Source organism: Squalius cephalus (assembly GCF_949319135.1).
Source record: "Squalius cephalus genome assembly, chromosome: 2".
Classification (NCBI taxonomy): domain Eukaryota; kingdom Metazoa; phylum Chordata; class Actinopteri; order Cypriniformes; family Leuciscidae; genus Squalius; species Squalius cephalus.
The window spans coordinates 19,117,490-19,129,770 of record NC_137123.1 but is presented as its reverse complement, the minus strand read 5'-3'; the positions used below and the strand labels follow the sequence as shown (position 1 = coordinate 19,129,770).

General features: G+C 38.5%; 1 protein-coding gene across 3 annotated transcripts in view; it reads left to right on the top strand.

Moving 5' to 3' along the window:
• Positions 1-319: 319 nt before the first annotated feature.
• Positions 320-12,281, top strand: part of mast1a (microtubule associated serine/threonine kinase 1a) — a 56,818-nt gene continuing 44,856 nt past the window's right edge. For 2 of the 3 annotated variants that reach the window (XM_079858773.1, XM_079858772.1), the window contains exons 1-2: positions 320-1,093; positions 8,025-8,056. In XM_079858773.1, coding sequence (XP_079714899.1) covers positions 1,043-1,093; positions 8,025-8,056 — 83 coding nt within the window. In that variant the 5' untranslated portion in view covers positions 320-1,042. The remainder of the gene's footprint in view (positions 1,094-8,024; positions 8,057-12,281) is intronic. The other variant, XM_079858774.1, reaches the window with a different exon arrangement.

Genomic DNA, 12,281 nt, shown 5'->3' with positions numbered 1-12,281 from the left:
TTATATCAATTTGGCCCTTGTCCCTCGGATCTTTATTGCTGCCCATTTCTCCTGCACCTAACACATTAGATTATTATCGATATGAGCGATGATCACTTCACCTGTAACTGGTCATAATGTTATATGTTACACACACACACATACACATAGCCTATATTATAATAAAATATATTGCATTTATTAAAAGGGGAATTAGGCACAATATATAAAGATACTTTTAATAAATACATTAAACACACACAAAAAACATGATATATTATTCAATACACCATAAGAGTCAATTCGCTCTGCACTTATTTCGCAAGATTGACTTCTGCTGGGCGCCACCTACATCAGCTCAGAGCTCAAAGGGTTAACGTATGCTTCTCCTTGGCAGTGAGAGAAGATTCATTATTACACACGCGCATTCTCCACATACACAGTGTGTATTTGGATCTATCAGCAGAGGCGTATCCAGTGCAGATTTCACGTGCACTCATCCGTGTACCACAGGAAGATATGATTGCCATACTTCGTTTTAGAAAGAAGCTAACGGCAACAATCAGAGCAGGATGCATTTCACATAAATGATGGCATTACTGATCCAGCTGCCAGCCAGCGAATATGATCTGATGTCGATGTCCTCTGGGGGACAGACCGTGGTCCATTAGTGCTCCAGATGTCCAAAGAGGACCTCGATCTCTCCGAAAGGACGCGCCTCGGTCGTGCCCACGCGGGCAGAAAAAGTGAAGATCTAGAGCACTCAAGATGAATATTTTACTCGTTTCTGACTGTAAAAACCAGGCACTTTGACCCGAGATCGGAGCGTTTTAATCAATTATAAAACGATTTCCGGTTTATTTTTTAACAGTTAACGTTAACTGATGTACTTTCCATCAGCTGTGTGTTTGTTGTTGATGTGTCTCGCGCATCGCTTTGCAACGCCCATGATCTTCTCAACCTGAGGGGGGAAATGCAAACGGAGGAAAACTTCTGAACATCAGCTGTAGGTGTCTGTCACCACGTGGACTCGGATGTGAAGGGCTTTAGTCAGACAGACACGATGAGCGATGCCATGGATGACTCCGGTATCATCCGCCGGCGGAGGATGCAGGTGAGATGTTTTGTTATTCAAAAACTGGATCACATTAAAGCTGTTGCACGCCATTTATGTTTTACATCCCATACAATATCTCTACTGCCTGTCATGACTGAGAAATCCCAGCTGTTTGACTGGAACCAATCTGAAACTCCCTCTGTCTGTCAATTATTTAGCGCGTTGGGGTTTGCGGACATCGGGTTGGCTGGTGTGTCTTCGTTTGCTTAAATTAGCAAAATGGCAGAAGTTAGCATAACGGTTGAAAATTTCTTTTCAGTGCCATTCCAATGAATGGGGACTGGATCTTTCAACCTCCGAAAGACAAGAAAACAAACAAAAACACCTTAAAGGGTTAGTTCACCCAAAAATGAAAATTGTCATCATACCCGACCTCATGTCGTTCCAAACCCGTCCGACTTTCGTTAATCATCAGAAAACAAGTGAAGATTTTTTTAATGACATCTGAGAGTTTTCTGTCCTTCCATTGATAGCTACGCAACTACCACTTTGACGCTTTTAAAAAGTTAAGATAAGCTAAAATAAAACCATATGAATTGAATGGTCGGGTCAAATTTTCTGAAGAGACACGATCAATTCTTATGATGAACAGATTGAATTTGTATTCATGTATGAACATTGATCAGCAAACATAAAGAAAAGCTCTACTGAACAAGCTTGAAGCACGAGAACAAACCTCATTGGTTCTTGAGGAAGCTCAAACGTGCTGCGTCACAAGAGAATGAACCTCATTGGTTCTTGAGGAAGCTCAAACGTGCTGCGTCACAAGAGAATGAACCTCATTGGTTCTCGCACGTCAAGCATGCTTGAGCTTCCATTTACCGTATCTGATGTGTGCGTTGATGAAGGTTTATATGTGAATTAAAGCCTAAATTAAAGGCTTCTGTTCATCATATACAGAGATTGTGTCCCTTCAGAAAACTAGGACTAGTTTTACGATCTCTGTATGAAGCGTCTAAGTGGTAGTTGCGTAGACTGTCAATGGAGGGACAGAAATCTCTCCGATTTCATTAAAAGATCTTCATTTATGTTCTGAAGATGAACAAAAGCCTTAACAGGTTTGGAATGACTTGAGGGTGAGTAAATGAAGACAGAATTTTGGGTGAACTATCTCTTTAAAGGTATCATATATTTTGTCCATATGAGTTATATCCAAGGAATAAAAAGACATGAATCCATTTTCAAGGCCAGGGACTGTGTGAATGCTAATTGAAGTAGATTATTTTTCTTTTATTTAGTTCACTTTTTGTCTGTTTAAGTCTGTTCATCGTAAAGAGATCCCTGAACTTTGATTAAAAAAAATAATAATAAACTGGCTGGTAAAATCACTGGCCACTGTGACTTCTTAGTAATCTAGTTTTCACAGTGTGATTTATTAACACTTAAACACTTAACACTGATTTCTTTGCCCAACAGAATGTAAAGTGTAAAGTGCTATCTAAACCGTAACAGGATTAGATTTGTTTTCATTGTAAGTTACTCACTAGGTTCCAGCGTACTCACAGGAGTTCATATTTGCTTTGTGGTTTGGGAGTTATTGTTTTCATGTCTCCGGTTCTTGCCCAGAGCAACATAACTGGAAAAAAAAGCATAAAAGAGGGTTTGAGCTGTCGTATTATTGTTGGTACAGCACGGAAACCATCTGCTGTTCTATGAAGTCAAAACAAAAAGTGTGCGTATTACTTTCACTTCCCCTCTTTCACTGCTGAAAATAAACAAGCCATTTTCAAGCTCCAGCTGATCTGGGTTTCAGAGCGCCGCTGCACTCCACCCCAGACCGGTAGAGATTTCGCAAAAACGCCACCAATTTTCAGTTCCTTTACTGGAAAATAAGAGAACTCAGTGTTTATACTTTAGATTAAAGTGCTGGACATCAGCATTAGCTACTCACATTGACAGTAATTTATGTAACTTTTTTATTATATGCAAAGCACTATGATGCATTTCAGTGCAAAATGTCTATAATTGTTACTTGTAAAATGAAATTAGTCATTTCAATGAGGAATAAAACATTCCTTGATTTTTTTTTTGTGATAAAAGAGTTCATTGTATCATTAAAAACGGTATTAATTCTGTAACTTTCAAACCTCAAAACTTCCTCCTTAGAGAAAAAAGTGTTAGTATTGAAACCAAACTGTGAATATGGTGTCTATTGGCTTCTTCCGCAAATTTTGCCACAATGAACACCTTATGTGTTCAGACACCTGGTGTGTTCAGTCACTGTAAGGTAATATGAATAGAATCTAAACACCATAAGAACTAATAGGTAAAATGAAGGAAACTATCTTAAATATAAATCTTAAGTTGTTTTTGGCTTTGAGTAGCACCAGACACTCTGCAGATTCCTCTTATGTATATTAACTTTAGATATGAGTGGCTTGAGATATAAATTTATAAATCTGTAACAGTGTAAATCAGGCTTTGTAAAGAGGTTGTGTTTGAAGGATAGGGCTGTTAAAACCATATTATGTCTGTTTTTGGTTCAAAATATAATTAAATTATAAGTGTACCTCGGGGAAAAATATTATATGTAAAAAAAAAAAAAAAGAAGTCCCCTTTAAGGTTAATTTAAATTTTTTTTAAAAAACATATTTTCACTCACTGTCATATATAGGATCTACACCCCGGGAGACACATATCCAGGTTTGCAGCTCTGTTTTCTGACAAAATGCCATCTGGATTCTGGAGATGCGAAGTTGGAATGGCTTTTAGCCTGCAAAGCATTATGGGTGATTAAATGTAGACCACAAATTAGTGGTTGCTTTCAGGGATGCCAGGGAGTTTTGACCAACTTAAGGCCTTGTTTCAGGGAGCACTTCTGAGAAATCTGTCCACTTGGGAATTGACCTCTCAGGAATTCAAGGAAGCTTAATGATTGGATGCAGCTTTATTGTGTGAAGGTGCATCAAAGCGATGGAAAACCCACAGTCAGTTAGGATACTGCATGGATCAGTGTGTGTGTATGTGTGTACATACAGGATGCATAGATTTCACTAGCGACCACTTTGATTCTTATAAATGCTTACCGAGGCATAGGCTTACGGGAAATGCTTACAGAGACACAAACACACTTCTTCTCAACAACACACATTCAAGTCCATACCATCAGGCTATCAGAGGCCCTATACTGGATAGGGAGGGTCTGGTTTTCCTGGGACAGGCACAATCTGCTCTTTTAAGCCCCATTAGGCAGTTAATGGCAGGTTAACAGCTTATGGCATTGGAGAATAAATATGATAGAGAGTATGTCAAGAAGTGATGGGTATATGGCTAAAAATAAGCAATTTTTCAGCCTTTTGATAATATTTATTCAGTATATCTCAATATATTGTGATGTTTATGTAAATGCAAAAGTATAATATGGTAATTAAAACAATACATGCATAATTCCATACTGTTTTGCCACTAAATGAAAATAATTTTAATATTTTACTATTGTATTAGTTCTTTTTATATGCACTAATTTACACAATCGTTCAAAAGTTATTTTTTCATAAATAAAGTCTCTTCTGCTCACCAAGGCTGCATTTATTTCATTAGAAATACAGAAAAAAGGTAATATCGTGATATAGTATTTAAATAACCCTTTTCTATTGTAATATATTTTAAAATGTAATTTATTCCTGTGATCAAAGCTGCATTTTCAGCATCATTACTCCAGTCTTCAGCGTCACATGATCCTTTATAGATCATTCTAATATTATGATTTGCTGCTCAATACGAATTTCTTATTATTATTAACGTTAAAGACAGTTGTGCTGCTTCATATTTTTGTGGAAACAGTGATAAAAGCATCCATGATGATTTAAAATATTAATTTATTTAAAAAAATTGTTGACCCCAAACTTTCTTTTACCAAAACACACTAAAATCTCACATGGAGACTGGGCCCTTTTTGAATCACGATTCAAATGAATTGTTCCGTTAAAGTTTTGAATTAATTCATCGACAGTGTAAACTGATTCACTAAAATAAATCAAAATTGTATACGCATGATTATGAGTATATTGTTCTATTACTATAAAACAACATTATGGTAATCTTAACCTAATACAATATGAGGGATTACATCGAAGTAGCTATATGGCATGTTAAAAAAATTAAGCAAAAAATATTGATTTTAGAATCTTATATCATGTAATAATATATGTTTTTTGTATTATATTCTGGCTGCTAAAACATTGAATCCTGGATGATTCAATAAATACTCAGCGGTGTATATTTGTGGAGTAATTTCAGCCTGTCTGTAGCCGCTCATGATTGACAGCCTGGTCTTGCAGTGTGGCGGCTGCGTTATTACCCTCATTCCTCTTTTCCATCCCTCGTTTTATCTGCTGTTGGAACGAGGGGGCTTTCTCTCCTCTGGGCGTCGAGCCCAGTCTGTTTCATTAGTCTCAGCTGTAGGCTGGATGTTATTCATCACCGGTCTGGAAGTTCACAGACTTAATGAGCCCAGTGTTTGTCAATATCGTCTTTTGCCACTATGTCAAGTGCATGCAGTGGATATGCTACTTTCTGCGTCTTATATTGTTTCAGCATTATGGCCACTCCATTGGGAATGAGAGAAAAGTAGAAACACAGGCTTGGGAAGGTGGCTGCATCCCAATTTATGTACTTACAAGTACATACTTGAGTGTTGCAAGACAGTACAGCAGTGTTGGGATATGCTGTCGCATCATAAAATCTTTGACCTTTGACCTCAACATCCAAACAAAGTGCAGAAAACAACGTTCTAACGAATAAATTAAGAGAACGGTTTTCCTTTCACAGTTGCGAGTTCAAAGAGGAGAACGGAAATATGAAAATGTAAATGAAGTGCTGATGTGGAGAAAATAGCAGCTTCTTTTTCCTGCTCTCTTGCTCCCCGTGGAGTGCAGAGAGCCGATAAGCAGAAAGACATTTTATGTACGAGATAAAGTCACACACAGTCTCGGAGTGGAATTCGGAGCTCAGTTTTGAGTGGTTTTCCTTGTTTTGTTTTTTTAGCTCATAGGGTTAGAGGTTTGCTGAAATCCCAGACCCGAAGTATTAACCCTCTGGTGTTCCTCACTCAGGGTTCATACCTGTGATCCTCAGCCGTCAAAACAGACCAGATCAGTGTTATCTTATCTGATTCTGTTCAAGACCATTTAGAGTTTTGATTTAGCCACAAAGGTCACCAAAGTTCGCACATTTCAATGAAGTAAAAAGTATAAAAAATTAAAAACGTGGACCTTGGGCCAGTAAGAAAGCACCTATGTGAGTTTTGCACAGCATTTCCTTCAAAAAATGTAAAAAATCTAGCTAAAATAAAAATATAAGCTGTTTCATATAATACATCCATCCACAGAGTCTTTTGAAGGGTTCAGTCTTTTTTTCCTAATGTAATGAATTGATCCTCTCTAATACTGTTGCTTCCCCTCATTGTCTCATTTGTCAACTGCGACATCCTTTCGATTCATCTTTCTGTTTCCTCTGGCTCTTCACTCGTGTTTTTCTCACTCTTTGCTTCAGTTGGATGGATTAATATTCTGTGAAGTAGCAATGGAGACTCTTCCTTCAGTGTGATATGAGTGTGATCAGTGCTATCTATCTATCTATCTATCTATCTATCTATCTATCTATCTATCTATCTATCTATCTATCTATCTATCTATCTATCTATCTATCTATCTATCTATCTATCTATCTATCTATCTATATAGTGTATCTATATCTATCTGTATATCTATCTATCTATCTATCTATCTATCTATCTATCTATCTATCTATCTATCTATCTATCTATCTATCTAGTATATCTATATCTATCTGTCTTTTTGTCTATCTATCTATCTATCTATCTATCTATCTATCTATCTATCTATCTATCTATCTATCTATCTATCTGTCTATCTATATAGTGTATCTATATCTATCTGTCATTTTGTCTGTCTATCTATCTATCTCTCTATCTATCTATCTATCTATCTATCTATCTATCTATCTATCTATCTATCTATCTATCTATCTATCTATCTATATAGTGTATCTATATCTATCTGTCTTTTTGTCTATCTATCTATCTATCTATCTATCTATCTATCTATCTATCTATCTATCTATCTATCTATCTATCTATCTATCTATCTATCTATCTATCTATCTATCTATCTATCTATCTATCTATTGTATCTATCCTCACTATTCAGACGATATAAATTCTTAACTGAAAATGATGTGTCAATTCAGTGTTAATTTTCATGTGTTTCTATCCATCCATTCATCCATCAGGCTGTCCGTCCATCCATCATTTTTTCAGTAAATAGAAAAGTAACATGCTTTGTTTGATTATTATGAATTCAAAAAAATTAAAGTATTTTTTTTTTTAAATTAAAGTGTAGAATGCAGCCCACACACATATACACACACACACACCGGCCACAGACTATTTGTCCAGTTAATCCTCCATTAGTTGCTCAGTGGCGCCAGTCATGCTGGCAGGGAAGCCCTTGTCACACACGATGTCATCAAAGTGAGTCACAGTGGGTGAAGTCATTTCCCCCCGACAGAAGCCCTTAGTGTACCATCACGTGCACCAGCATGGCCTCTTTCCCGCTATCTGACATGTATTCTCTCTCTCTCTCTCTCTCTCTCTCTCTCTCTCTCTCTCTCTCTCTCTCTCTCTCTCTCTCTCTCTCTCTCTCTCTCTCTCTCTCCAGTGACCTTGTTTGTGTAATTGGCCATTAATGTTTTGGGATTGTTCTCCCCTAAGTGCTGTCCTCTCTCTCAGAGATTTGAAGAGCATTATGGGTCATAATGAATGTCAGCTGGCATAAGATTATTCCAGTTTGGTTTCATCAAGATATTTATGTCCTAAAGCAAACTGGTATTGAGCAGTTATTGATGGTATCATTTTACACTGGGTAATATAATCACTCAGTCTATCATTTCTCTCTCTCTCTTCCAGAAGGATCTTCCCCTGCCCAGGAAGAGCAGTGGGTGAGTGTAGCAAATCTGCTTTACTTGATTTGATTCCGCATTTATTTGTCCAAATGTTGTCTGGATTTTTTTTTTTTTTTTTTGCTGTGACCTAGCATAATGTGGTACTGAGTAAAAGCACTTTTCTCAAACCCAATCCTAAACAAACAACCCCAGATTTGTGTCCATTTTTTGCTACACCTGTCAACATTGAAATTACTTGGTGTGCTGAATGAAAGATTTACAGACGAAAGTTGGAAACCTACCACATCTGAACAGATAATGCAGGGTCACAGTAATATCATGCTGCAATAGTGTGGCTGCACATAATATAGTAGTTCAGGAAGTAATACATAGTAATACACCCGGGTCACGGCACCAAATGTAACCGGTCCTACTCGACCCACTCCAAAGGTGATTCAAACCAGGGTCTCTGGCGTGGCAGGTGCGTGCACTAACAAGGGCGCTAAAGACCGCAGCCGCTAGCGACTGAAGCCAGTTGATTGAGGATTACACGCACAGCTCTTACTGGCCTACGTCCATTACACTCACCCCCCTAAACCTCACTCCCATCCGGGTCACGGCACCAAATGCAACCGAGCTAGCGATAGCAGCCCGGTGAGTGGGGTTTACACACAGCAGAGTAATGCAGGGACACAATATCACTTTCATTGGTTCGCCTGCCCATCCAGTCTTAATAGTTACGTCATTACGTCTTGCTGTCCTCAAAGGAGGCTCAAACCCGAGGCTGCAGCAATACATCAGTCAAGCAATGCAGGAACGCAGCGATACACTAATGCTTTAATGCAAGGATGCTTTAAAACTTCAGTGCGGTGATGCAGGCATACAGTGATACACTTGTGCAGTGATGCAGTGATGGAGAGACATTATGCAGTAATACTGAAGTGCAGTACTGCTGAGTGCAACAGTATGGGGTTCAGTAATGCAGTACAGGCTTGAAGTGATCTAGCATATGAGGGCATCAATGCACCAGTGTTTAAGATGAAGTACTGAAGTACAGCGGGGGTGCAGCAGTGCAGTAATGCTGGAGTACTTGAGCCGGTCCCAAAATGTGTCTGTCCTAATAGTTTCGCAGACAGGAGGGGAAAAATGCTACATGCAAATTATAAATTGCAACCAACCATAAACTGTGCATTGTTAGGATAGCAAAATGAATAGTCTTATCAACTTTTAAAAGACAGGAGAAAACGCTTCCCACATCTTCTTTTGTTGTTGACTTCAATCTCCATGCATCCAAACACCATATGGTATTTTGGCATAATGTCAAAGATGCCAACATAATTGAAAGCCATGAGCAGGTACTGTGCAAGAAATTACAACACACACTAAATTAAATATGCTACTTCCACATGAGTATCCATGGTTTTTGGCAACCACGGTGTGTTTTGTGTGGTGAATTATTGGCTTCCAAGAACATGAAACTTTCATATTCAAGAGTTGATCATTTATTTTAAGGACAAAGTATTTATCTGATGGACATTTTGTTAAAGGCACACTATGCAAGATTTGTACCTTAATATAACAGCTCTGAAATCATTTGGTAATCGAACTCGTAGTAGGGCGAATCATCCCAATAGCAAAGCAGGGACACGGCTGGCAAAACCAGCAATGCAGGTTTAAGAGGTGGCGCCCCGACAAATTTCGCGAGAATCACGACTTGCTTTACGGTACGACGTCACATACATCAGCAACATATGAAGCAGCCTCTATAAAAGACACTAGGACGCATTTCAGATGTGAATCATGGCATGGCAGATTCGATGAAGAAAACTCTTGCGCGTTTACACGGCTCTGCGTTAGTGGTATTTACGACAGTAACGTTAAATACAAGTACTCCACAGCGACTCTAGGGGGCGCTGTTTGAGAAAAAGTGAAACTGCATAGTGTGCCTTTAACTTTTGAATGATATGCACTGTGTTGCTGTCCAATGTAAAATCCTGTCATGACTCAAAACCCTCGAGAGCCAGTGCTGTGGAGTCTGAGCCTTGCAGACAGTGAATGAGGCGCTGGCCTTGGTGCTGAACCGTCTCTGGCATGAGAGACTCCCTGTGTCTGTGTGTGTGTGTGTGTGTGTGTGTCTCTGCCTGTCTGTGCTCAACACTTGTGTGTGTGATCTGTCTGTTTATTGCTTATATATAGAATCACAACACCTCAGTTTCACAGATTTGGTGTTAGAGAGTGTGTGACTGTGTGGGATTCATTAGCTACTGTGAGAGTTTTGGCTTTGCTGATCAGATCAGAATGGCTGTTGTTAGTAATGGTAGTAATAGCATTAACATAACTGCTAAAGAGCCTCTTCACGGACTTACACACACAATACCTGAATTTGTGTGTATGAATAGAGCTCTCTTGGGAGATGTGGAGGGGCTTTTGTAGTTTCTTATGGCAGCTAATAACGGAAAGGTCTTTTGTGCTCAGTACAGGTCACGCTGTTTAATTGGGCTGATACAGTAGATTAATCAGCAGACGATCAATATGACATTTCCAGGACTGCTGAACCACACTGGCTGCAGGATATGAGCTTATCACTGTCTGGACCGGCATGACTTTCAGACTGTCTCATATCCACAAAACTACACAGTCACTCTAGCAATGGTTTCCATGGCCTTGGTTATATCTATGGATGTTTTTAATGAGACTCATTTTATTTTGAGAGATTTGAAGAGCAGATTAATTTTCATATTTAGATTAAAAGTGTGAGCAATTTCAGCTGTTGAATGAATCGCTATGCATGTTTAATATTGTTGTTAAATATTTCTTTTTGTGTATTCATTTAGAGTAAAATAGTCAAATGTTTAGTGGAAAACCTGCCTCGATTTATTTTTACTGATCTTTTTTTTTTTTTACTGTATTTTATTATTTTAAAAATATAATTTGCCAATTTGATGGATGAATGGATGGAACAAATGATAGATGGATGGATGGAACGAACAATGGATGGATGGATGAATGGATGGAACAAATGATAGATTAATGGATGGAACGAACAATGGATGGATGGATGGATGGATGGAACAAATGATAGATGGATGGATGGAACGAACAATGGATGGATGGGTGGATGGATGGATGGATGGAACAAATGATAGATGGATGGATGGAATGAACAATGGATGGATGGATGGATGGATGGATGGAACAAATGATAGATGGATGGATGGAATGAACAATGGATGGATGGGTGGATGGATGGATGGATGGAATGAACAATGGATGGATGGGTGGATGGATGGATGGATGGAATGAACAATGGATGGATGGATGGATGGATGGAACAAATGATGGATGGATGGAATGAACAATGGATGGATGGATGGATGGAACAAATGATGGATGGAACGATGGATAAATGGATGGATTGAACAAACAATGGATTGAACAAATGATGGTTGGATGAATGGATCGAACGAACAATGGAAAGATGGTTGGTTGGATGGATGGAAAGAATGATAGAAAAATGGATGGATGGATGGAATGAATGAACGAAAGATAGATAAACAATGGATGGATGGAACAAATTATGATAGATGATGGAATGAAGGATGGATGGATGGATGGATGGATGGATGGATGGAACAAATGATGGATGGGTGGAAAGAACTATGGATGGATGGAAAGGAATGTTAGAAAAACGGATAGATGGAATGAATGAAAGATAGATAAACAATGGATGGATGGATGGATGACTGGATCATGGATGGAAGAAATGAACGAAAGATATTGGTAGAACAATGGATGGATGGAACAAATGATAGATAGATAGATAGATAGATAGATAGCTTTTTAGTTCTTTATTCAAGAACCGCAATAAAGCCAAAACAATCTCTGTTACCTTAAATTATCCGTTTGTTACTGTAAAGCCGCTTTGAAACAATCTACATTGTTAAAAGCTCTATATAAATGAAGATGACTTGACTTGATAGATAGATAGATGTTTCCATTGTCAGACTGGGCAGGTCACACACGTCTTCCTTCCATCCATTATTCCAGGTCATATTTTCCCCTCTATGAATTTGACCCAGTAACTTCTAAAAGCTCATCTGCGTCTGTCTCTCATCTATATTTAATCTCTCTTTCCACCATCCAGATCATTTATTATTGAAATGAGCACCTTTTAATGTCTGTCTGGGCCTGTATGCTGCTAAGTGTGTGTGTGTGTGTGTGTGTGTGTGTGTGTGTGTGGTCTGGCCTCCCCAGTCCCAACAGACCCTCCCGACTGTGACAT